At 45.7% G+C, this 23,303-nt stretch overlaps 1 protein-coding gene across 1 annotated transcript in view; it reads right to left on the bottom strand.

Moving 5' to 3' along the window:
* Positions 1-23,303, bottom strand: part of map4k5 (mitogen-activated protein kinase kinase kinase kinase 5) — a 126,584-nt gene that overhangs the window by 66,623 nt on the left and 36,658 nt on the right. Inside the window, exons 3-9 of the mRNA XM_078406074.1 lie at positions 15,742-15,832; positions 12,220-12,284; positions 8,156-8,211; positions 6,858-6,905; positions 6,255-6,297; positions 2,034-2,106; positions 437-568 (exon numbers count right to left, since the gene is read on the bottom strand). Coding sequence (XP_078262200.1) covers positions 437-568; positions 2,034-2,106; positions 6,255-6,297; positions 6,858-6,905; positions 8,156-8,211; positions 12,220-12,284; positions 15,742-15,832 — 508 coding nt within the window. The remainder of the gene's footprint in view (positions 1-436; positions 569-2,033; positions 2,107-6,254; positions 6,298-6,857; positions 6,906-8,155; positions 8,212-12,219; positions 12,285-15,741; positions 15,833-23,303) is intronic.

Here is a 23,303-nt window from a genome sequence, read left to right as displayed (position 1 = left end):
TCAATAACCCGTGCCAGCCTTCTCCCCATATCCCTTGATTCCGCTAGCCCCTAGAGCTCTATCTAACTCTCTCTTAAATCCATCCAGTGATTTGGCTTCCACTGCCCTCTGTGGCAGAGAATTCCACAAATTTCCCCAACTCTCTGGGTGAAAAGGTTTCTTCTCACCTCAGTTTTAAATGGTCTCCCCTTTATTCTAAGACTGTGGCCCCTGGTTCTGGACTCCCCCAACATTGGGAACATCTTTCCTGCATCTAGCTTGTCCAGTCCTTTTATAATTTTATATGTTTCTATAAGATTCCCTCTCATCCTTCTAAACTCCAGTGAATACAAGCCTAGGAGATGTTGTGTGGAGATAAGGAATGTGCTGGTCGTTGTATGGTCTCAGATCTGGCTTGTCATTTACAGAGTTCGCAGCACTCTCCAAACTGGAATACCTCATCGGGTGCAGATCAAACATTGGAGGCTGCAACTCCGCCAGCTCGATGGCTGTGATGCCGACCGCCCAGATGTCACACAGCTGGTTGTATCCACCGTTCTTCTCGACCGCAGCAACCTCCGGAGCCATCCTGGAAAAACAGGCAGCGCCTCAGACTCAACAAAACGGACCAAAGACCAGAAATAACTTGCGGCTGAATGTTAAATGACTGCGAGTTCAAAAGAAAGATACATGTGCCAGCAGAAACAGAGCTATTATAAATTGGAGTTTATAAAGTCCATTGCACAAGAACTCAAAAAATACAACACAAAATGTCATGAAGTGGTAAACATATAATTAACATTTAACACTGCATTAGTCCATCAGGCATGGAACGTTCAAAAAACCACATGTGTAAATTCCAGACCTACAACATTGTGGTGTCTTTAATCAACTCCTGGAATTATTAAGGCGTTGGACACGTTAGAGGCAGGAAACATGTTCCCAATGTTGGGGGAGTCCAGAACCAGGGGACACAGCTTAAGAATAAGGGATAGGCCATTTAGAACGGAGATGAGGAAAAACATTTCCAGTCAGAGAGTTGTGAATCTGTGGAATTCTCTGCCTCAGAAGGCAGTGGAGGCCAATTCTCTGAATGCATTCAAGAGAGAGCTAGATAGAGCTCTTAAGGATAGCGGAGTCAGGGGGTATGGGGAGAAGACAGGAACGGGGTACTGATTGAGAATGATCAGCCATGATCATATTGAATGGCGGTGCTGGCTCGAAGGGCCAAATGGCCTCCTCCTGCACCTATTGTCTATTGTCTAACTCATTGATTTATTGATCCTCAGAGTGGAACTTTATATATGATGTAGGAAGGAACTGCAGGTGTTGGTTTACACCAAAGACAGACACAAAATGCTGGAGTAACTCAACGGGACAGGCAGCATCTCTGGATAGAAGGAATGGGTAACGTTTTGGGTGGAGACCCTTCTTCAGAATAAGTTGGAGGAGAGGGAGATGCAGAGATGTGGAAGGGTAAGGCATGAAAACAATAGATCAAAGGAAAATGTAGAATAGATCATTGTTAGCTTGGGGAAGGTGACAACGAAGCATACAAAGATAAAATTTAATCAGGTGGACAGTCAAACTGGTCAGAGAACTCAGTGGGCTGAAGGGCCTGTTTCCGTGCTATTTCCCTAAACTAAAAAAAATGTGGCATGCAATGATTATACAGGGATAGAGAGAGACGGAAAGGAAGGGTTACAAAGGTAGAGGTCAATATTCATACTGCTGGAGTGTAAACTGCCCAAGTGAAATATGAGGTGCTGTTCCTCCAATTTGCGTTGGGCCTCACTCTGACAGTGGAGGAGGCCCAGGACAGAAAGGTCCGTGTGGGAATGGGAAGGGGAGTTAGTGTTTGGCAACTGGGAGATCATGTAGGTCTCGGCGGACTGAGCGGAGGTGGTCAGTGAAATGATCGGTGAGCCTGCGCTTGGTCTGAATGTATGGCCAGTGCTTGAGATGTTTGTCCTACCGCAAGCATCAGAGGACGCCTGGCAGCTGCCATCATTGGCTTTGAGGTACATACACCAGGAGGCACAAGCGAATCTTACCAATAAGGGGTTCCAATGAAGGACTTCCTCTTGGCAATGGTTGCCGTTATTTTTGCCGCCACACCAAAGTCAGCTGAAATGCAAAATCAAAGTACATTCACTTACTGTTCTCAGGATGCGAGATAAAATACCGATGATCAGATAAGTCAATTTATACCGGGTAATATTATAGTTGGGATGGTGCTGGCTGCTTTTCTTAATCACCCAAAAGAACCAAGAGGTTTAGAAGATAGATTTATTGTATTTTAACACCATTTTTAATTTAAGATTTTAGACCATCCTTTTTCAATTTAGATTTTAGACCATCCATAGGGAATCTATGGTGTTCAAAGGGGCAAGCTGTACATTAATTCAGAGGAATGAACTTTCATAGTGAGCCATGCAGGGAATAAAGGGCAGCACGGTGGTGCAGGCGTAGAGTTACTTCCTTACGTCAACAACCGGGCTTCCATCCTGACCGATCCTGCTGTCTGCACGGAGTTTGGAAGTTCTCCCTGTGACCTGCGTGGAGATCTGCGGTTTCCTCCCACACTCCACAGCCGCACAGGTTTGTAGGTTAATTGGCTTGGTATAAATGTAAATTGTCCCAAGTGTGTGTCCACAAAGACTCTTCACACCCCTGCAACCGTCTGTTCGAACTCCTTCCATCGGGCAGACGATACAAGGCCTTCTACGCCCGCACCTCCAGACTCAGGAACAGCTTCATCCCCAGGGCCATAGCTGCTATGAACCGGTCCTGCTGAGCCGGATGGTCACATCGCACAGTGAACCGGCACAGATCTACTTGCGCTTTATTCTGTCTTAAAACTGTTACAATTTGTTTCGTTGGGTTGTTGTTGTTTAAATTAATACTGACTAGCTAATTAAATTATTGCATCGTATGGGAGGCGCATTCCCAATCTCGTTGTACCCCTGTACAATGACAATAAAGATATATTGTATTGTAGGGTGGTGTTAATGTGCGGGGATCGCTGGTCGGTGCGGACTCGGTGGGCTGAAGGACCTGTTTCCGCGCTGCGTCTCTGAACTAAATAAAATGTGACGCGCAATGATTATACAGAGGGCAAAGATTGAGATTACTCTTAAACTATTTGGAAGTGCTCTGAGAGTATGAAGTTGCACTTCTACAAAAAAAAAAATTTCCATGGCTAATTTTTTAAAACGAGGTCCAAAAGCATTCAGCAATCCAATAGATTAAATGTTTCAATAGTGCTACAGATTTCATTCAGACAAACATAGCCATGGCTCAAGTTCATTGAATGAGTGATTCCCTGTGGCTATGAACGCAAGCTCACCTCATGGAAAAAGCAGCATCCAGACAGCAAATCTGGATCAGATTAGTATTTATGCAAGTTTGTCACTTCTACATGAAACCAACATATTACTGGGACCACATGTAGATACACACCCATCCAATGCTGACAACCAAGTTGGCAATGGGAAACAAGGCAACTGGTCAAGTTTCTTTTCATCAATGTTTGCATTTTTCCTGGTCTAATTGGAGACTGACTCTAACTGGCCAAATACAATCAACCTGTGCAATCTGACCATTCAGTAGAGGCATGGGATCAAACATGGGCGGCACGGTGGCGCAGCGGTAGAGTTGCTGCCTTACAGCGAATGCAGCGCCGGAGACTCAGGTTCGATCCTGACTACGGGCACCGTCTGTACGGAGTTTGTACGTTCTCCCCGTGACCTGCGTGGGTTTTCTCCGAGATCTTCGGTTTTCTCCCACACTCCAAAGACGTACAGGATTGTAGGTTAATTGGCTGGGTAAATGTAAAAATTGCCCATAGTGGGTTTAGGATAGTGTTAGTGTGCGGGGATCGCTGGGCGGTGCGGACCCGGTGGGCCGAAGGGCCTGTTTCTGCTCTGTATCTCTAAACTAAAATCTAAAATCTACTCTTTTAACTGTGGGGCTCAGTGGCATAACCTAGAGGGGTGTGGGTCATGTACTTTGAAGTATTTTAGTTTTTTAGTTGTACATTAGATTACAACTGCGATCCAGAAACTGTGCATTAATTTAAACCAAGGTACACTGGAGGTATTCTGTTTTATAATCTCCATGTTGTCTTTCGCCAAAATGACTCTTCAATCGCCATCGAATGGGACAGCTCCAATGAATGAGGGGTGCAGACATTTCCATGCAGCAGGGATGGCATGGCAGTGCAGCGGTAGAGTTGCTGCCTCACAGTGCCACGGACCCAGCCTCGATCCTGACTACGGGCACCGTCTGTACGGAGTTTGTACGTTCTCCCCGTGACCTGCGTGGGTTTTCTCCGGGATCTCCGGTTTCCTCCGACACTCTAAAGACGCACAGGTTTGTAGGTCAATTGGCTTGGTGTAATTGTAAATTGCCCCTAGTTGTGTGCAGGATAGTGTTAGTGTGCGGGGATCGCTGTTCTTGGCGGACACCATGGGTCAAAGGGCCTGTTGCCGCGCTGTATCTCTAAACTAAACCGAAAAAAATCTACAAACGTTCATTTATGTATAAGTCACTCCACTAATGATTTTGGTCCCATTTGCCTTTCCACTTTCCAGCTTAAACATCCAACATATGAGCAACTTCAAAACACTCCATGGCCTTGGAAATGCATCCGCATCTGTCCTCACTGCACTGTGACAGCACGTTTACACTCCACATCATTGGCAAATACAACAACTGGGTCACTGGGCCTCATTGATTCAAGAGATCCCTGACTATAACTTAAGCTTTCTAAAATTATTTTTGCCATCATACAGCAGGGAGCATAATTGTTGCCTGTGGTGAATCGAGGAGGAAGATACAACATCAACATGCTTGGGTCCTGTAGAAGCCAAACTCGGACTCCTTTGTGAATGTCTCTCTCTTATTTTCGTTTCCAAAGTTTACCTTGTGAAAGTTTGGACAAGAGGTCAGAATGTTTAGATCCAATTAAACTGGCAACATTGTTGATGGTCTTGCATGTATTGAGCTTGAACCACTTTCACTTGAACTGCCTACGTAGACTCCTTCACATCAGGTGGCAGGACAAAATTCCCGACACAGAGGTCTTGGAACGGGCCGGAATCCCCAGCGTCCACACCCTCCCATGGAAAGCCCAAGCCAGATGGGCAGGCCATGTGGTCAGAATGCCCGAGAGTCGACTGCCAAAACAGCTTCTGTATGGAGAACTGTGTCAGAGCAAGCGCTCTGTAGGAGGACAGAAGAAACGGTTTAAGGACTGCCTCAAAGTGTCCCTCAAAGACTTGGACATCAACCTCAGCACTTGGGAGTCTCTTGCTCTGGACCGTCCAACCTGGCGTAGCAAGCTCACCACAGGAGCCCGTGCAGCAGAGGACAGACGCACTGCAGAGGCCCAGAGGAAACGCACCGCGCGCAAGGCCCGGGCTACCTCCACTCCCACTGCAGCACCCATCCACTTGTGTCCTACGTGTGGGCGTGCCTTCCGGGCCCGGATTGGCCTCACCAGTCACTTTCGGACCCACAGTGAAGTGAAGCCATGGTCATCTTCCAACCCGAAGGACGAACAACAATTTTGGCAATTACTGATTTATGAACGTGTTATTTTTTGATCAGTAGGTTTAGTATCATTGGGATGTCAACACGGGTTCTCAAGTTAAGTCAACTGTTCATGTCATACCAATGAAATCTGAATCATTAGCAAGAGCCTGCGCTCTACTGCAGTACATCACTGTAAGTGAATTTCAGGGTTTTTTTTCTATAAACTAACTTTATCCTTTCTTTGTTTCCCCAAGACACGATGACCATAAACACACAGAAATACAAGACACGATGACCATAAACACACAGAAATACAAGACACGATGACCATAAACACACAGAAATACAAGACACGATGACCATAAACACCACACAGAAATACAAGACACGATGACCATAAACACACAGAAATACAAGACACGATGACCATAAACACACAGAAATACAAGACACGATGACCATAAACACACAGAAATACAAGACACGATGACCATAAACACACAGAAATACAAGACACGATGACCATAAACACACAGAAATACAAGACACGATGACCATAAACACACAGAAATACAAGACACGATGACCATAAACACACAGAAATACAAGACACGATGACCATAAACACACAGAAATACATTTGCCCAATTCTGAAGTTTACATCATCGACATTGCCGTGTCAGTTCAAGAGGCAGCAGGTTTGATAAACGATCTGAACGCCGAGCCATAATACTCACCTAACTTCACATCTCCATGATCTGTCAGTAAGATGTTGGCGCCCTGAGGAAGAGAGAGCAGTTTTACAGGAGAGGTACATGGATATTTAAGTTCATGCCTACCACACCTGAGAGTGACCATTAATCACTGCTAACACCACTGCTGGCTCTTGGTTTACACAAGCCCACCATTGCTTTCTATACTTCCCACAGCCAAGCACACGCCTTCAATTAGTTCATCTTCACTAATTTGACACACATCAAGTGGTACGGCGGTAGAGTTGCTGGCATACAGAGCTTTCAGCGCCAAAGACCCGGGTTCCATCCCGACTACGGGTGCTGCCTGTACGGAGTTCGTACATCTTCCAGTGACCACGTGGGTTTTCTCCAAGATCTTCGGTTTCCACCCACACTCCAAAGACGTACAGGTTTGTAGGTTAATTGGCTTGGTATAAATGCAAATTGTCCCTCATGTGTGTAGCGCAGTTTTAATATGTGGGGTTCGCTGCCCCGTGCAGACTCAGTGAGTCGAAGGGATAGTTTCCTACATTAGAGCTTGATTTGACCAAAAATGTTTTAAAAATGCTCAAAAACATTAGCAAATAAAAAGGAAATTCGGCTCACCTTTATGTCTCGGTGCATCTTTCCTTTGCTGTGCAAATAACTCAGACCCTACAAGGTAAGTTTGATGTAATTAACTACAAATAATGGTGGAAAAAACAGTTTCAGACAAGGACATCCATTTGTCTCTGCTTATCCCCCCAAAAATAGCAGTTCCTCATATTTATTTTACAATGGTTTCTGACTTCACTGCACACAATGCCTGTGATCCTTCTTCCACCACACTTTAATCTTCCTTCAGCTGCATTTTCAATTCCTTTTGGTTCATTTAACACCTAGCTTCATGTTAAGTGCATCGACTACTCCACATTTTGTTGAGTTACCCATTTGCTCCAAACTCTGCCAAATTCCTTATTACAGTCATTAGTTATGGGTCCCTGCTTAGGCTCGGCTATTGTTTTGTAGAAGGTTACGATACTCATTCTTATTTATCCATAACTGTAAATGAAGGAATATTTATCCCCGGAATGGCGGGACTGTCATATGAGGAAAGATTGGAATGGCTGGGCTTGTATTCACTGGAATTTAGAAGGATGAGAAGGGATCTTATAGAGACGTATAAAATTATAAAAGGAGTGAACAAGCTAGATGCGGGAAAAATGTTCCCAATGTTGGGGGAGTCCAGAACCAGGGGCCACAGTCTAAGAATAAAGGGGAGGCCATTTAAAACTGAGGTGAGAAAAAACTTTTTCACCCAGAGAGTTGTGAATTTGTGGAATTCTCTGCCACAGAGGGCAGTGGAGGCCAATTCACTGGATGAATTTAAAAGAGAGTTAGATAGAGCTCTAGGGGCTAGTGGAATCAAGGGGTATGGGGAGAAGGCAGGCACGGGTTACTGATTGTGGATGATCACCCATGATCACAATGAATGGTGGTGCTGGCTCGTAGGGCTGAATGGCCTCCTCCTGCACCTATCTTCTATGTCACAGCGATAATGCAATTGTTTGTGGTTATATTCACAGCTTTGGCTTTGCTATTCGTTAAATATCTAATGATAATATAATTATATTATAACAACTAATGATATTAGTTTAAGAAAACAACTGCAGATGCTGGTACAAATCGAAGGTATTTATTCACAAAATGCTGGAGTAACTCAGCAGGTCAGGCAGCATCTCAGGAGAGAAGGAATGGGTGACGTTTCGGGTCGAGACCCTTCTTCAGACTGATGTCAGGGGGGCGGGGCAAAGGAAGGATATAGGTGGAGACAGGAAGTTAGAGGGAGATCTGGGAAGGGGGAGTGGGGGGGACTGGCAACAAATGCTAGATGTCCAGTACATTCAGAGACATTGCCATCCTACCTGCAAGGTTTCTCTGCTGATGTAGGCAATGTGCAGTTCCAGCAGCGGTCCTGTTACTGCAAAAACAAAGCACTCACTTCATAAGTGTGCATGGGTTAAGTGTCAAGTCCATGAGCAAATCTGCTAAAATCCAGTCATTCTCTTTCCTCCCCCCCCCCCTCGATGCTTCTCTCCTCTTCAGTTCTGGAGGAAGGTCTTTAATGTGAAACACAGACCACAGATGCAACCCAACCCACTGGATGCATCCAGCATTTTACATGTTTGCTTGAAGTCTTGCCTTGTCCTATCCGGCCAACATGATTTATTCCTGCATCTCAAATACTGGAAAACAAGACATTCTGAATTTGAGGGAGATTCATAGTCTAAGACTGGAATAATAAGACTATACACTGGAATTTAGAAGGATGGGAGGGGATCTTATCGAAACGTATAAGATTATTAAGGGGTTGGACACGTTAGAGGCAGGAAACATGTTCCCAATGTTGGGGGAGTCCAGAACAAGGGCCCACAGTTTAAGAATAAGGGGTAGGCCATTTAGAACGGAGATGAGGAAAAGCTTTTTCAGTCAGAGAGTTGTGAATCTGTGGAATTCTCTGCCTCAGAAGGCAGTGGAGGCCAATTCTCTGAATGCATTCAAGAGAGAGCGAGATAGAGCTCTTAAGGGTAACGGAGTCAGGGGGTATGGGGAGAAGGCAGGAACGGGGTACTGATTGAGAATGATCAGCCACGATCACATTGAATGGCGGTGCTGGCTCGAAGGGCCGAATGGCCTCCTCCTGCACCTATTGTCTATTGTCTATAAGACAGCGACAGGCACTCATCGTGTTCACTCACTTTCTGAGAGACAAGGAAAAAGACTTCTGCTGAGACAGCCACAAAGAAGCACAAGATTCCATGACTCAGAAAGCTCTGTGAAGAGCAAAATAGAAATGCGATAGCAAAAGGGGACTGTGTAATTAGGGGGACAATTAATGTTTTCTGCAATTAAAATGAAAAGGGAGTGTTGCCAGCCAGGGGCCAGAGTAAGGATTAACCGGCAGCTAAAGAGGAACTTGGAGTAAATCCAGCTCTTCATGACTCATCCATGCGGCAGCAAACAATGTGGGAACGGGGAAGAGGTCCTGCGGAAAGTATCCGTTGTGTAAGAAGGAACTGCAGATGCTGGTTTAAACTGGAGACAGACACAAAATGCTGGAGTAACTCAGCGGGACAGGCAGCATCTCTGAAGAGGAGGAGTGGGTGACGTTTCGGGTCGAGACCCTTCTTTAGACTGACCATGAAATGACATCATGAAAGTATCAGTTGTGGGTTCCAATGTAGAAAGCAGGACCCCTGGATTACTGTCCGGACCATTTGCAAAATGGCAGAGGATCAGGAGGATGCAAAGGGGTGTTTTGGGGGAAAACTGGTTCCTTTTCACTGGATGTGTGCATCAGTTGTAGGACAGGCTGGAGCTGGACTGATGGGTGGCTGCACTCAAACAGGCCCGGGGAGTCCAGCCCTGATGAAGAGGCCAGACAGAGAGGTGGCAAAGACCACAGACAAGAAGGGGAGGAATCAATACACAGTCTGAATAAAATAAACAAGAAATGAGAGATGGGAAAGAATAGAGTAAGGGAGGGCATCGATCGCCAGCCCAGGAACAAACATTTATGGAACTTGCAAGATGATGGTTAACCATAGAGTGAGGGAATACTATTAAAATGTGTGCACAGCCAAAGCTCAGTGTTTATAACAGAGCAAGGAAACTGGAGGCAGTGGTAGACTGGAAGGAAGCAAACACCATGGTTTACAGGAAACCAAGCGTGGTGTAGAACATATAGAAAAAATAGAGAGAAGGAGGGGCGGGGCTTGAATGGTTGTGCCGATGAAGGACAACAGAATGGCACATAACTGCACGAAGTTATAATAAATAAACACTGTGGAGAGAGATAAAAGATAAAGTATAAGAAAATAACTGCAGATGCTGGTACAAATCGAAGGTATTTATTCACAAAATGCAGGTCAGTAACTCAGCAGGTCAGGTAGCAACTCAGGAGAGAAGGAATGGGTGACGTTTCGGGTCGAGACGTCGGGTCTGAAGAAGGGTCTCGACCCGAAACGTCACCCATTCCTTCTCTCCTGAGATGCTGCCTGACCTGCTGAGTTACTCCAGCATTTTGTGAATAAATACCTTCGATAAAAGATAAAGGATCAATTACAATGATCTAGTCTACAGAGCGCCTAATTTAGAGGTAAAACTGACTGAAGAATGATAATAATGGAGCATTTTAACCAGAACAGAACAATCAGGTAAAAGCCTGCAGCAGAGTGTGATTTCTATAATGTAGAAATGTCTTCCTTATCTTAAAATTCAGTGGGAGGATTTGCAAATATATCTAATAAAGGGGAGTGAACAAGAACAGATAAGTGGGAAAAACAGGAGTCATTGAGGCAATAGAGCCCGTGTGTTGTAAGAATGATAACTGTGCGCGCAAGTGTGACAAAAAACAGACCTACAAATGGAAAAGGAGCCAATTTTCATAGGTTTAGAACAGAATTTGGGGAGACACAATGGGATATAATAGAGTCAAAGATGTAGAACAATGTGAAACATTTGAAAAGCATTCAAAGGAGTTCAAGAACAAACTAAACACATGAGACTCCACGGATGAATAAAGGCATAAGAGGAACATTGGAGGGAGAAGGAAATTGCTGATGACACAAAGCTGGGCTCGGTGGACTACACAGAGGATGTTGGGAGGGTTACAGAGAAATACAGATAGGTAAACCAAGGGGCAAGTACATGGGGGAAGATCACAGAAATGTGGTCGTTCATTTTGGTCATAAAATAGAAAGGAAGAGTTTCGTTAAAAAAAAATTGTAGGGTATTAATCAATCAATCAATTAATTAATAGGAGGACATGTTGGCTTTGACTGCAAGAGAATTGAAGCACAAGAATGGGAGCGTTTTGCTGAAAATATATCAAAGCCCAAGTCTCCTTAACCAAGGATAGGAATACTTAAAACTGAAGGACCTAGACTCCTTTACCAGGGGTAGGAATACTTAAAACTGAAGGACCTAGACTCCTTTACCAGGGATATGAATAGTTAAAACTAAAGGACTGCAGCAAAAGGTTTACCTGCTCGATCCCCAGGAGGATGGGTTGGTGGATTGCAAGAGCAGACTAGGAGTTTAGAAACTAGGTTTAGTGTCCTCATTGAACCAGACAAAATCTGAAGGGTAAATGTGGACTTGATTATTTCCCTTGGTTAGGCTGTCTGGAACCAGTAGACTCAGAGTAAAGGGTCGGCCATTCCGAGCAGAGACGAGAATAAGATCTTCTTCCAGCGAATGATGAATGTTTGGAATTCCCTTCTCAAGAAGAGAACAAGGGGGCTTTGAATGCTCGATTGCCAAGATTTTATGAGAAAGTCAGTCAAGGGAGATGAGGTTAATGCAGAAAATGGGGCTGAGGTAAACAATCACTCATGATCCATCCTGCTCAACAGTAGAGTTCCTATTCCTCACATCCTTAAGATATGACCGGGTCTCTTATTCTTTCAGGGAAAGAAGCTGCAGACTGATCTCAGAGATGATTAAAACTATGGAAGATCTTTACGGGTGAGTACAGGGACAATATTTTCTTTGGAGGGGAAGAGCATCACAAGAATAATGATTGCAAGAATCCCCAAGAAATCTATTTGGAAATTGTGAGGAAGCTTCTTTACACAAAGACAGAGGGGTTGAAAAAAGTAGTGCAGATGCATTGAAGGGGAGGGTTGGTGAGCAAGATAGAGGGTTATAATGAGAGTTAGGAGAGCAAAGACAGAAAGTAACTGAAGTGAAGCATATACACCCGCCAGGTGTAGGTGGGACAAATGGTACGTGTCCATCTCCAATATCCATGGAATCACCTCCTGTAAACTTTCAAACCAATCCCTTAGAAAATATAGAACAAATTACAACAAAAAGCCAAGAAGAGCAATTGGTGAAAAGCTTGGGGATAGGAAAGATGACAAGAAACAGCAGTAGTGTTGGAGGGGAGGGGTTGGGGGTGAGTGAGGAAGGTTCAAACACATACCATGGTACATATCCTGGAGAGATCCACCACCGCAGTATTCCATACAGATCCACAGCTTCTCACGGCTAAACACAATTACAAATACCTTTTAGAAAATGTACATCCCACAAAAAAAACTAAAGTGCTGGAGTAACTCAGCAGGGGGAGGGGGAAGGGAGGGGGAAGGGGGAGGGGGAGGGGGCTGCACCAATGCAGGAGAGGTTTGGGCCAAACGGGTCCACTTGGTCTAGTTGTTTGATAAAATTATTATCTACACAATGCGTGTACCTGTTGAAAGCTTTGGCTTGTTGTAAATTCAACAGAAAGTTAGGTTGCTGATTATGCTAATTTCTACAAATTAAGGCCAGCATTTCAAATTATTGACAACATTTTGGCGAAAATCAATAAATACAAACTAATTGAGATAAGGTCTGTTCGTTACAGGAGGATAGTTCTCCAATTTTTCTTGTTTTTTTTTGTTGCCAATTTTGCTTTTACTCCCAACGTTCTCGGTGATGGCAAAGTCCAACAACGGGCCAAATTACTCACGGAGCAGAATGTTAGCAGCGTATCCTGCCGCCAGCTATCCCCACCGCCCAGAATTAGCTTTACAATAACACTTTATATCAGGTAAACCAGCACAATGCATCACGGAGTAAAAACTATCAAACATAATCTGGACCCAGCCTCAGGAAGATATATTTTGGATGGGAGACTTGGAGCATGGAGAAAAGGGTAAGATTTTACTGAGCATCTTTGGAGCAGAGGGAAGAGGCTGAGGGAGCCAACTCTCCATAGGGGCAGGAAGTGCAGGCAGATGGAATTTGCCCAAACTATATATATTGTGCAGCCAATTCCTGTCCACGCGGTAACAATTACTCCTCAGTGGTCTCCACCAGAAGTGTCCGAATGCAGGTGTGAAACACCCCCCTGGTCCCTGACATGGAGACGGCTGTGGAGGCCAAGACATTGGGTATTTTTAAGGTGAAGGTTGGTCGGTTCTTGCTCAGGAAGGGGGTCAGAGAAGGCAGGAGAATGGGGTTGAGAGGGTAACATAGATCAGCCGTGATTGAATAGCGGAGTCGACTCGATGGGTTGAATGGCCTAATTCTGCTCCCATATCTTATGGTCTTATTAACAACTTTGTTGCATGTTTTCCAAATGTTGGCCTGCAGCTCAAATCCTGGGAAATCCCACAGATGGACACAAAACGCTGGAGTAACTCAGCGGGACAGGCAGCATCTCTGGAGAGAAGCAATGGGTGACGTTTCGGGTCGAGGCCCTTCCTCAACTATGGGAAATCCCATGTTCAGAATTTAATAATATGGCACTTGGTATTCATCTACTCAGTAAATCTGTATCAATCTTTATAATAAAACTAGACAAAGTGGACCCGTTGGGCCCAAACCTCTCCTGCATTGGTGCAGCACCCTGACCTCCCCCCCCTCCCCTCAACCCCCCCTCCCCCTCCCCTCAACCCCCCCTCCCCCTCCCCTCAACCCCCCCTCCCCCTCCCCTCAACCCCCCCTCCCCTCTCCCTTCTCCCCCACTCCCCCTTCCCCCCTCTCTCCTCCCCCCTCCCCTCCTTTTAAACTTTAAAATGTGAATAACTTTAAAAATATAACACCGATTTCAAAAAAACTACTTGCATTATCACTAATGTGACAACGGTGAGTAAGGTGGGCCTAAAATGGTCGCGCTATCGTGTACCGTTTTGGCTGAAGTTCAGTCACAAACAAGATAACAAACGAGAGTTTTAGTATATAGATATCAATATTTTTAAAACTCTATTCCAATGCCTGTGTACATATTAAATTTAGCCTACAGAAAACAAGGTCAATTAAGATGAGATTCAAGCATAGAACAGTATAGTGTGGCACAGGTCTATGTCTGTGTCGAACATGATGCAAGTTAATTCCCTCTGCTTGCACGTGATCCATATCCCTCCATTCCCTGCATTTCCATGTGCCTTTCTAATCTATTATTATATTATTATATGGCCCCAGGGCCATAGCTGCTATGAACCGGTCCTGCTGAGCCGGATGGTCACAACGCACAGTGAACCGGCACAGATCTACTTGCACTTTATTCTGCCTTAAAACTGTTACAATTTGTTTCGTTGGGTTGTTGTTGTTTAAATTAATACTGACTAGCTAATTGATTTATTGCATCGTATGGGATCTCGTTGTACCCCTGTACAATGACAATAAAGATACATTGTATAGTATTGTATTGTACTAAAACTCTCATATTGTGACAATTTAGCGCGACAATTTTACACCCACCCTACCCACCATTCCCCTGCGCTCTCAATTGATCAAGTTTTGTTACATTTAACTTAATAAACTTTAATAAATGCGCCCCCCCTCCCCCCCCAGTTGGGAGGACCGGCGCCCATCCCGGCGTGCCCAGCGCCTGCCCCTCCCGTGGTGCAGCGCGACGGCAGAGGGTCAAACAAGATGGTTGCCGCGCCCGCAGGAGTAACTTGTGTGGAGGGTTGCCACACAAGAGAGTTTTCAACGGGTCCACGGATCGTCAGTTGGGGCCCAGCAAGAGAGGCTTGCACCCAACGGGGTTTGCCACGCCCACAGGACAGGTGTGAGTGGAGGGTTGCCGAGCCCGCAGGAGAGATCTGGACCCAACAGGCCCGCGCCTGTCTAGTAGTTACTTAAATACCACTGGCGCTTCACTCAGAACCTCTGGCTGTATTTCAAATATTGAGAGACATATTCGTGCTGTAAATCTGTATAATAGGCTCATGAGTGGACATTGCTCAACAAACTTAACACGATATTTAACTCAAAGATGGACACCAGAACTCAACAACACTTGTCCCTATACTTCTTCCATCGAATCCATCCAAGGACCCCGACACTCCTTTCAGGTGAGGCAGAGGTTCACTTGCACCTCCTCCAACCTCATCTACTGTATCCGCTGTTCCAGGTGTGGACTCCTGTATATCGGCGATCGTTTTGCTGAACACCTCCGCTCAGTCCGCCTGGGTGAACACTTTAACTCTCTCTCCCATTCCCACACTGACCTTTCTGTCCTGGGCCTTCTCCACTGTCAGAGTGAGGCCCAATGCAAATTGGAGGAACAGCACCTCATATTTCACTTGGGCAGTTTACAGACCAGTGGTATGAATATTGATTTCTCCAACTTCAAGTAACCCTTGCTTTCCATCTCTCTCTGTCCCTCCGCCACCCTAGTTATTCGACTTGTTTCACTGACATTCTGATTAATTTTACTGGTTGTATGTCACCTTGTCACCTTCCCCTCAGCTGATAATGAACCATTTTTCAGTTCCTTATCCATCGCCTGCTTGGATTTGTCGTTTTCACACCTTATCCATCTATATCTCTGGACTCCCTCTCCCCGACTCAGTCTGAAGTCCCAAAACGTCACTCATTCCTCTCCAGAGATGCTGCCTATCCCGCTGAGTTAATCCAGCATTTTGCATCTGTCCCCTCTTGCAATAACTTTAATTGAAGCAAAACGGTGCACGCCAAAACAATGTAGTGGAGTGCAATTTGATATAATCACCTGAGGTAGCTTCCGAAGTAGCCCACAATGTTGGCATGCTTACACTCCTTGACCATAAATATTTCTTGCTGTATAACGGAAAAGTCATCTCCTGTGGGAAAAAAAGAAATCTTGTTACAATCCTTGGGAAAATGTTGATATTAACACATTAATACTTGCAGTGAAGGTCACAAATTACATCCTGTGTAACAGCACCCATGACAAATCCAACTTTTGATAACATTGATCGCCTCATTCTCTTACATCCTTCGGTCAAAATGGATGGGACTGGCGTCACTCAATTCCATTGCCTACCGTGTCGAAAAACATTAAGGGCTTCTCATGGTATTCTGAGACACATCTAGATTGACATTTACATTTCACCACTGATCATGGAAACGGGATATTAAATGCAAATAAAATAATTCAGAGTGCAGTAGGGTAGGAACAAATGCTTTCCAGCTCAAAGATTCTAGCAAACAGTGTGGAAGGTTACTTTGGACGGAGGGGAGCAGAATCAAATCCATCCTGATGGTATAATTTGCGGGGCCAGGAAGTCCATTCCTCCTGCACTGTGGTACAAGCTCCTTGCTATCAGTGTGTCCATAGACAAAACTGAGGGGAGAACGGGTAAAAATGATGAGGACATTGTGATCAAAGAGGCCCATTCAAGTAGAAGAAATTGTTGCTAAGCTTAAATTGAACATTTAAGGTAAAAATATCAAATATGAATTAGTTATGATGAACGGAACTAAAACTGCACTTTTGTTTCTTAATGGGCATACCAAGAAGAGTGATGTAGAGGTTTAAGTGTTCTGACGCACCGTAACCAACTGTATAGTTCGATTTAGGAATGGATGTTTTTCTGGGCATTTGTGGGTGTGATGAGGTACAACTTCAAGAGTCAAGAGTGTTTTATTGTCATATATGTCCCAGATGGGACAATTAAATTCTTACTTGCAGCAGCACAACAGAATACGTTAACAAGTAAAAGTAATAATCCTTTGTTACTGCCCTTGCTAAGCACAATTGGCAACAGACAAAAGATCACAAGTGTGAACTGAGGATGGACACAAACAGCTGGAGTATCTCAGCGAGTCTGGAGAAAAGGAATAGGTGACATTTCTGGTCAAGACCAGTCTTCAGACCCGTGCCTTTACTTCAGCCTCCCGCAGGCCTCCACCAGCGACTCCGTCGACCGTAGCCTTTTTAAATGGTCTGAAGGGTCCCAAAACACAATAGGTGCAGGAGTAGGCCATTCAGCCCAGCACCGCCATTCACTGTGATCATGGCTGATCATCCACAATCAGTACCCCGTTCCTGCTTTCTCCCCATATCCCTTGACTCCACTTTCTTTAAGAGCTCTATCTAGCTCTCTCTTGAAAGCATCCAAAGAATTAGCCTCCACTGCCTTCTGAGGCAGAGAATTCCACAGATTCACAACTCTCCGAGTGAAAATGTTTTTCCTCATCTCCGTTCTAAATGGCCTACCCCTTAATCTTAAACTGTGGCCCCTGGTTCTGGACTCCCCCAACATCGGGAACATGTTTCCTGCCTCAAGCGTGTCTAATCCCTTCAATAATCTTAAATGTTTCGGATATGTCCCGATCCGAAACATCGCATATTCCTTTCCTACAGAGATGCCGTCTGATCCGCTTAGTACCTCCAGCTTTGTGTGTCTATCTTCGGTTTGAACCAGCATCTACAGTTCCTTCCTACACATAATTACTTTGAAAGTGTGCTTGAAACCACAGGCTGGGAAATGCTGGCAGTTGCACTCAGAGCCGGGCAAACATTGCACCAAGACTGGGGTCCCTGTGATCCCACCTCCATCCATGTACCTGGCCCACACGGCTCACCACCATCTTCCTGACAGGGCCCCAAATTCAGCTTTCTTATGGATTCAAAAGCAAAGAGTAACTTCACAGTGTAAACACTGAATTCAAGTGTTTTCGCCTTCAGTCTTTGATGTAATTATTCGTTTTTAAGATTCAATGACTTGAATATCCTAGTATTTTCTGAGGTTAGCCTTTACGGTTTCCAGTTCACATGGAGTACATTGAAGTGGTGAGGACTGGCTTCTGCCATGTTTGCCCTCTCAGGCCATGGCCAAGATGGATTAGCTACGAACCATGCAGGCTGCATGTGGTTGTTGATGTACTGGTGCGTTGGTAGCTGCCTTGGTCCAGGTACTGCGTGTTTTTCTGTTACATTGCTGTTTACATTCTGCCTGCGTACATTTCTGCTGCTGACGGCTCTCCAAGCCCCAGGGCTGGCCAGTTTAGAGCTGCCAGCTCCATTGCCACGCAACATGGAGAGAGCATTGGGACGATCCTCAGGAGGAGTGCAGCAAATCATCTGCATTTATCCCCCATGTCGACACACTCATTCGGCGCAGAGCCTCCGTTGACGGTGTTACCAGGCCACGGCGGGCGGTGGATCTGGCGAGCATCATCCCGTGGGCCCTTGTTGCATGAACTGCTTCGGCAAGTGTCGCTCAATGTCAAGAATCACCACACCAGACAGGGTGGAGCAGAGGGTACAGAAAACCACTCCTCCACTCACTGCTCCATGAAAACCTGGTTCACCCACTTAGTTTTCAAAAGATAAAATGTCTACCCCATTATCACTTTCTGAAATGGTTTTAGATTTGATTTGCTGGTGTTTTTGTGAAATATCTTGCGATGCTTTAGTTGAAAGGAAATGCATAACTGCCAGTGGTTATTATTCTCATCACACTTCTTGCATACTTTATACTCCGAACAGCTTTATCTTTGACTCGTTCTCTTGGGATAAAAGGGATGACCACAAGTGTTTGCCTGGGCTCAGGCTCAGCCCATCCTTGTGGGAGACGTAGAACAATGTTCCAGCCACATCCGAGCACACTCCCTCAACTCTTTGTCTGGTATATCACAAATGTGCTGCTTACTGATGCTGATCACCCATACTGATCAAGAACCTATCTATGTGTAGGAAAGAACTGCAGGTGCTGGTTTAAATCGAAGGTAGACACAAAATGCCGGAGTAACTCAGCGGGTCAGGCAGCATCTCGGGAGAGAAGGAATGGGTGACGTTTCGGGTCGAGACCTTTCTTCAGACTGATGTCAGGGGAGAGGACGGGAAAGATATAGAATGTAGTTGGAGACAGTGAGACTAGTGGGAGAACTTGGAAGGGGGAGGGGGATGGAGAGAGAGGGAAAGCATGGGCTATTTAAAGTTAGAGAAGTCAATGTTCATACCCCTGGGGTGGAAGCTACCCAAGCGAAATATGGGGTGCTGTTACTCCAATTTGTGCTGGGCATCACTCTGACAATGGAGGAGGCCCAGGACAGAAAGGTCAGATTGGGAATGGGAGGGGGAGTTAAAGTGCTGAGCCACCGGGAGATCAGGTAGGTTCAGGCGGACCGAGCAGAGGTGTTCAGCGAAACGATCGCCGAGCCTGCTCTTGGTCTCGCCGACGTACAGAAGTTAACACCTGGAACAGCGGATACAGTAGATGAGATTGGAGGAGGTGCAAGTGAACCTCTGCCTCACCTGGACTGTTTGGGTCCTTGGATGGAGTCAAGGGGGGAGGTATAGGGCAGGTGTTGCATCTCCTGCGGTTGCAGGGGAAGGTAGCTGGGGAGGGGGTGGTTTGGGTGGGAAGGGACGAGTTGACCAGGGAGTTGTAGAGGGAACAATCTCTGCGGAAAACAGAAAGGGGTGGAGATGGGAAGATGTGGCCAGTAACGCTATATGCAACATGTGCCATATGCCATGGCTGATGGGGTGGAAGGTGAGGGCAAAGGGGAATTCTGTCCTTGTTACAAATGGGGGGAGGGGGAGCAAGAGCGGAGCTGCGGGATATCGAGGAGACCCCAGAGCCTCATCTATAATGAAAGAGGGGAACCCCGTTCCCTAAAGAACGAGGACATCTCCGATGCCCTAGTAGGGAAAACCTCATCCTGGGCGCAGATGCAGCGTAGACGGAGGAATTGGGAGTAGGGAATAGTCTTTACAGGAAGCAGGGTGGGAAGAAATGTAGTCTAGATAGCTATGGGAGTCAGTGGGGTTGTTGTAGATGTTGGTTAATAGTCTGTCTCCTGTGATGGAGGCGGTGAGATCCAGAAACGGTAGGGAGATGTCGGAGATGGTCCAAGTGAATTTGAGTGCAGGATGGAAACTAGTGGTGAAGTTGGGAACCTTCTTCACACTGATGATATTGTGCACAATATTTATTATTTCATATCTGCTATACATTGCTCATCCTTTAGATGTCACCATACTTCTATTTTCATCATTTCGCTGAACACCTCTGCTCAGGCCTACACAATCTCCCGGTTGCCAAACACATTAACCCCCCCTCCCACTCAGACCTTTGTATCCTGGGCCTCCTCCAATGTCAGAGTGAGACCCAGCACAAATTGGAGGAACAGCACCTCATATTTCAATTGGATAGCTTACAACCCTGAGGAATGAACATTCGTTTCCCTAACCTCCTAATTAATTTCCCTAACCTCCTAATTCACTGTCCTCCTAATTAATTTTACTGATTAAATGCCGCATTGCCACCTCCCTCTCAGCTGACAATGAACCATTCTACATTCCCTTGATCTTGATCTGTCATTTTCACACCTTACCCTGCCATATCTCTAGTCTCCCTCTCCCATTGACTTAAGCTGAAGAGTGGCCTCGACCTGAAACGTCACCCATTCCATCTCTCCAGGTACGCTGCCTGTTCTGCTCGAGTTACTCCAGCATTTTGTGTCTGTCTTCAACACCCACACACATTTCCTAACTGCCCAAAATGGAACTTCTCTGTTCACAACTAGGTCATAATTTATTCTTACCATAAACGTTTCACAGTCCAGAAAGGTTTTCCTGATGTGAAACGTTCACTGTCATAAGAGGAAACAGCACTACAGTCCCTGAGCAAGAACATTGCCTAAATGAATGTTAAATCTTTTAGTTTATTGGCACGTATTGTCAGGTGCCGTGAAAAAATGCTTTTGTTGCGTGCTAGTCAGTCAGTGGAATGACAATACATGATTATCATCAAGCCATTCAGTGTACAGATACATAATGGAATCTGCACTAGGTTTTTTCCTGACCAACCTGCTGTCACCATATATTCACAAAATGCTGGAGTAACTCAGCAGGTCAGGCAGCATCTCAGGAGAGAAGGAATGGGTGACGTTTCGGGTCGAGACCCTTCTTCAGACTGATGTCACGGGGGGGGGGACAAAGGAAGGATATAGGTGGAGACAGGAAGATAGAGGGAGATCTGGGAAGGAGGAGGGGAAGAGAGGGACAGAAGAACTATCTAAAGTTGGAGAGGACAATGTTCATACCGCTGGGCTGCAAGCTGCCCAAGCTAAATATGAGGTGCTGTTCCTCTAATTTCCAGTGGGACTCACTATGGCACTGGAGGAGGCCCATGACAGAAAGGTCAGACTGGGAATGGGAGGGGGAGTTGAAGTGCTCAGCCACCGGGAGACCAGTTTGGCCAACGCGGACCAAGCGCAGGTGTTGAGCGAAGCGAAACGTCACCCATTCCTTCTCTCCTGAGATGCTGCCTGACCTGCTGAGTTACTCCAGCATTTTGTGAATAAATACCTTTAATTTGTACCAGCATCTGCAGTTATTTTCTTATACAACCTGCTGTCACCAGATACCTCCCACCAGAATACACAAGGCGAACATCACCACACTCAACGCAGAGAAGAACTTCTAGTTTCCCCAGGAGGTTCTCATCCAAGTTTCAGGATTCAAGCTCTCCTTGGTGTGAACTGATGTGTGTGCCAGAGAGAGCACACAGGTGAAGAGTCCATCTCAGCTCCCAATCTTAAGTTCAGTTTAGTTTATTGTCACATGTACAGAGAGAGGTACAGTGAAAAGCTTTTGTCACGTGCTAACCAGTCAGCAGAAAGACAACACATGATTATAATCGAGCCATTTAGAGTATAGTACTCTACACTCAAGCAGAACAGGCAGCGTATCTGGAGAGAAGGAATGGGTGACGTTGCAGGTCGAGACCCCTCTTCAGCTTAAGGTATGTAGGTTAATTGGCTGGGTAAAATGTAAAAATTGTCCCTAGTGGGTGTAGGATAGTGTTAATGTACGGGGATCGCTGGGCGGCACGGACTTGGTGGGCCGAAAAGGCCTGTTTCCGGCTGTATATATATGATATGATATGATATGATAAGTCAATGGGAGAGGGAGACTAGAGACGTGGAAGGGTACATGATAAGGGTATGACGTTTAGTGCAAGGTAAAGCCAGCAAAGTCTGATCAAGGATAGTCCGAGGGTCACCAAAGAGGTGGAGCTGGGAGCTTCCCCCTCCACTTTTTTACCAATTGCCATATATTTAAACCAATGCTTTCTCCAATGAACTGTCACTTTGAAATAAACCTGAATTAGAGGTTTTGCATGCAATGATTACATTAATGCACTAATACTTTTAAATCTTTATGCAAGGACCAGGGAAATGTCAATGCCGAGGTAATTAAATATTAGTGCAATCATCCTAACATAGAATGCTGCTCAGGGTTAGGCTACCACTTGAATTTTGAGCATTTCACGGCAAACATAGATTTCCTTGCAGAGTGCTGGGTGAGGCAGGATCGCTGGGGATCATGGATAGGCGTTGTTTCGGGTCAAGACCCTTCTTCAGACCCAAAACATCACCGGCTGAGTTTTTCCTGCACGTTGTCTTTTTTTTAATGAACCAGCATCTGCAGTTCCTTGTGTCTCCATGTTTCCTTGCGAGTTGCTTGACTGCACTTGTTTGAGTTTGTGTGCAAATTGCAAATGGAAATAAGGCACATCCTGAACTGTGTGCGGATAGTTTAGATGCATTAGCACCCGAGCACCATTAGGAAATGTGTGATGAATTCAGCCTTGCCACATCAACTCACAGTCACAAGGGGCCTGTATGCATATTTAAAGTAAAATCCACAAAATTAATATGTAACCTGCAGTATGCAAAAACTTTACATCGGAAACTAGTTTTGGAAACAATATGAAGCAGTACAGCACAATTCGCCAGTTAAATGGAGCAGTGGATTTATGCGGCCTGTGCCAATCCATGTGGGCAGACACTCTCGTGCCATTAAGCTAGCGCGTTCCAGCAACATTCTTCCTCACATCTATACACTAAAACTCTCGTTTGTTTGTTCTTGAACTACAGCCAAAATGGTACACGATTGCACAACAATTTTAGGCCCACTTACACACCGCCGTTCCTTTGGTGCTAATGGAAGTTTCATTGAATTGTTATATTTTTTAAGTTATTCACATTTTCAAGTTTAAATCTATCTCCTAGGGAGGGAGATGGGGGGGGGTTGGGTAGGGGGAGGGAGAGAGGGAGATAAGGGGGGTTGGGGGAGGGAGAGAGGGAGATGGGGGGGTTGGGGGAGGGAGAGGGAGATAAGGGGGGTTGGGGAGGGGGGGGAGAGAGGGAGATAAGGGGGGTTGGGGGAGGGAGAGAGGGAGATGGGGGGGTTGGGGGAGGGAGATGGGGGGGTTGGGGATGGGGGGGGAGAGAGGGAGATAAGGGGGGTTGGGGGAGGGAGAGAGGGAGATGGGGGGGGGGTTGGGGAGG

The sequence above is a fragment of the Rhinoraja longicauda genome, chromosome 10 (genome assembly GCF_053455715.1).
Source record: "Rhinoraja longicauda isolate Sanriku21f chromosome 10, sRhiLon1.1, whole genome shotgun sequence".
In the NCBI taxonomy this organism is placed as follows: domain Eukaryota; kingdom Metazoa; phylum Chordata; class Chondrichthyes; order Rajiformes; family Arhynchobatidae; genus Rhinoraja; species Rhinoraja longicauda.
Note: the sequence above shows the minus strand (reverse complement) of the source record. Positions and strands in the feature narration are given on the sequence as shown.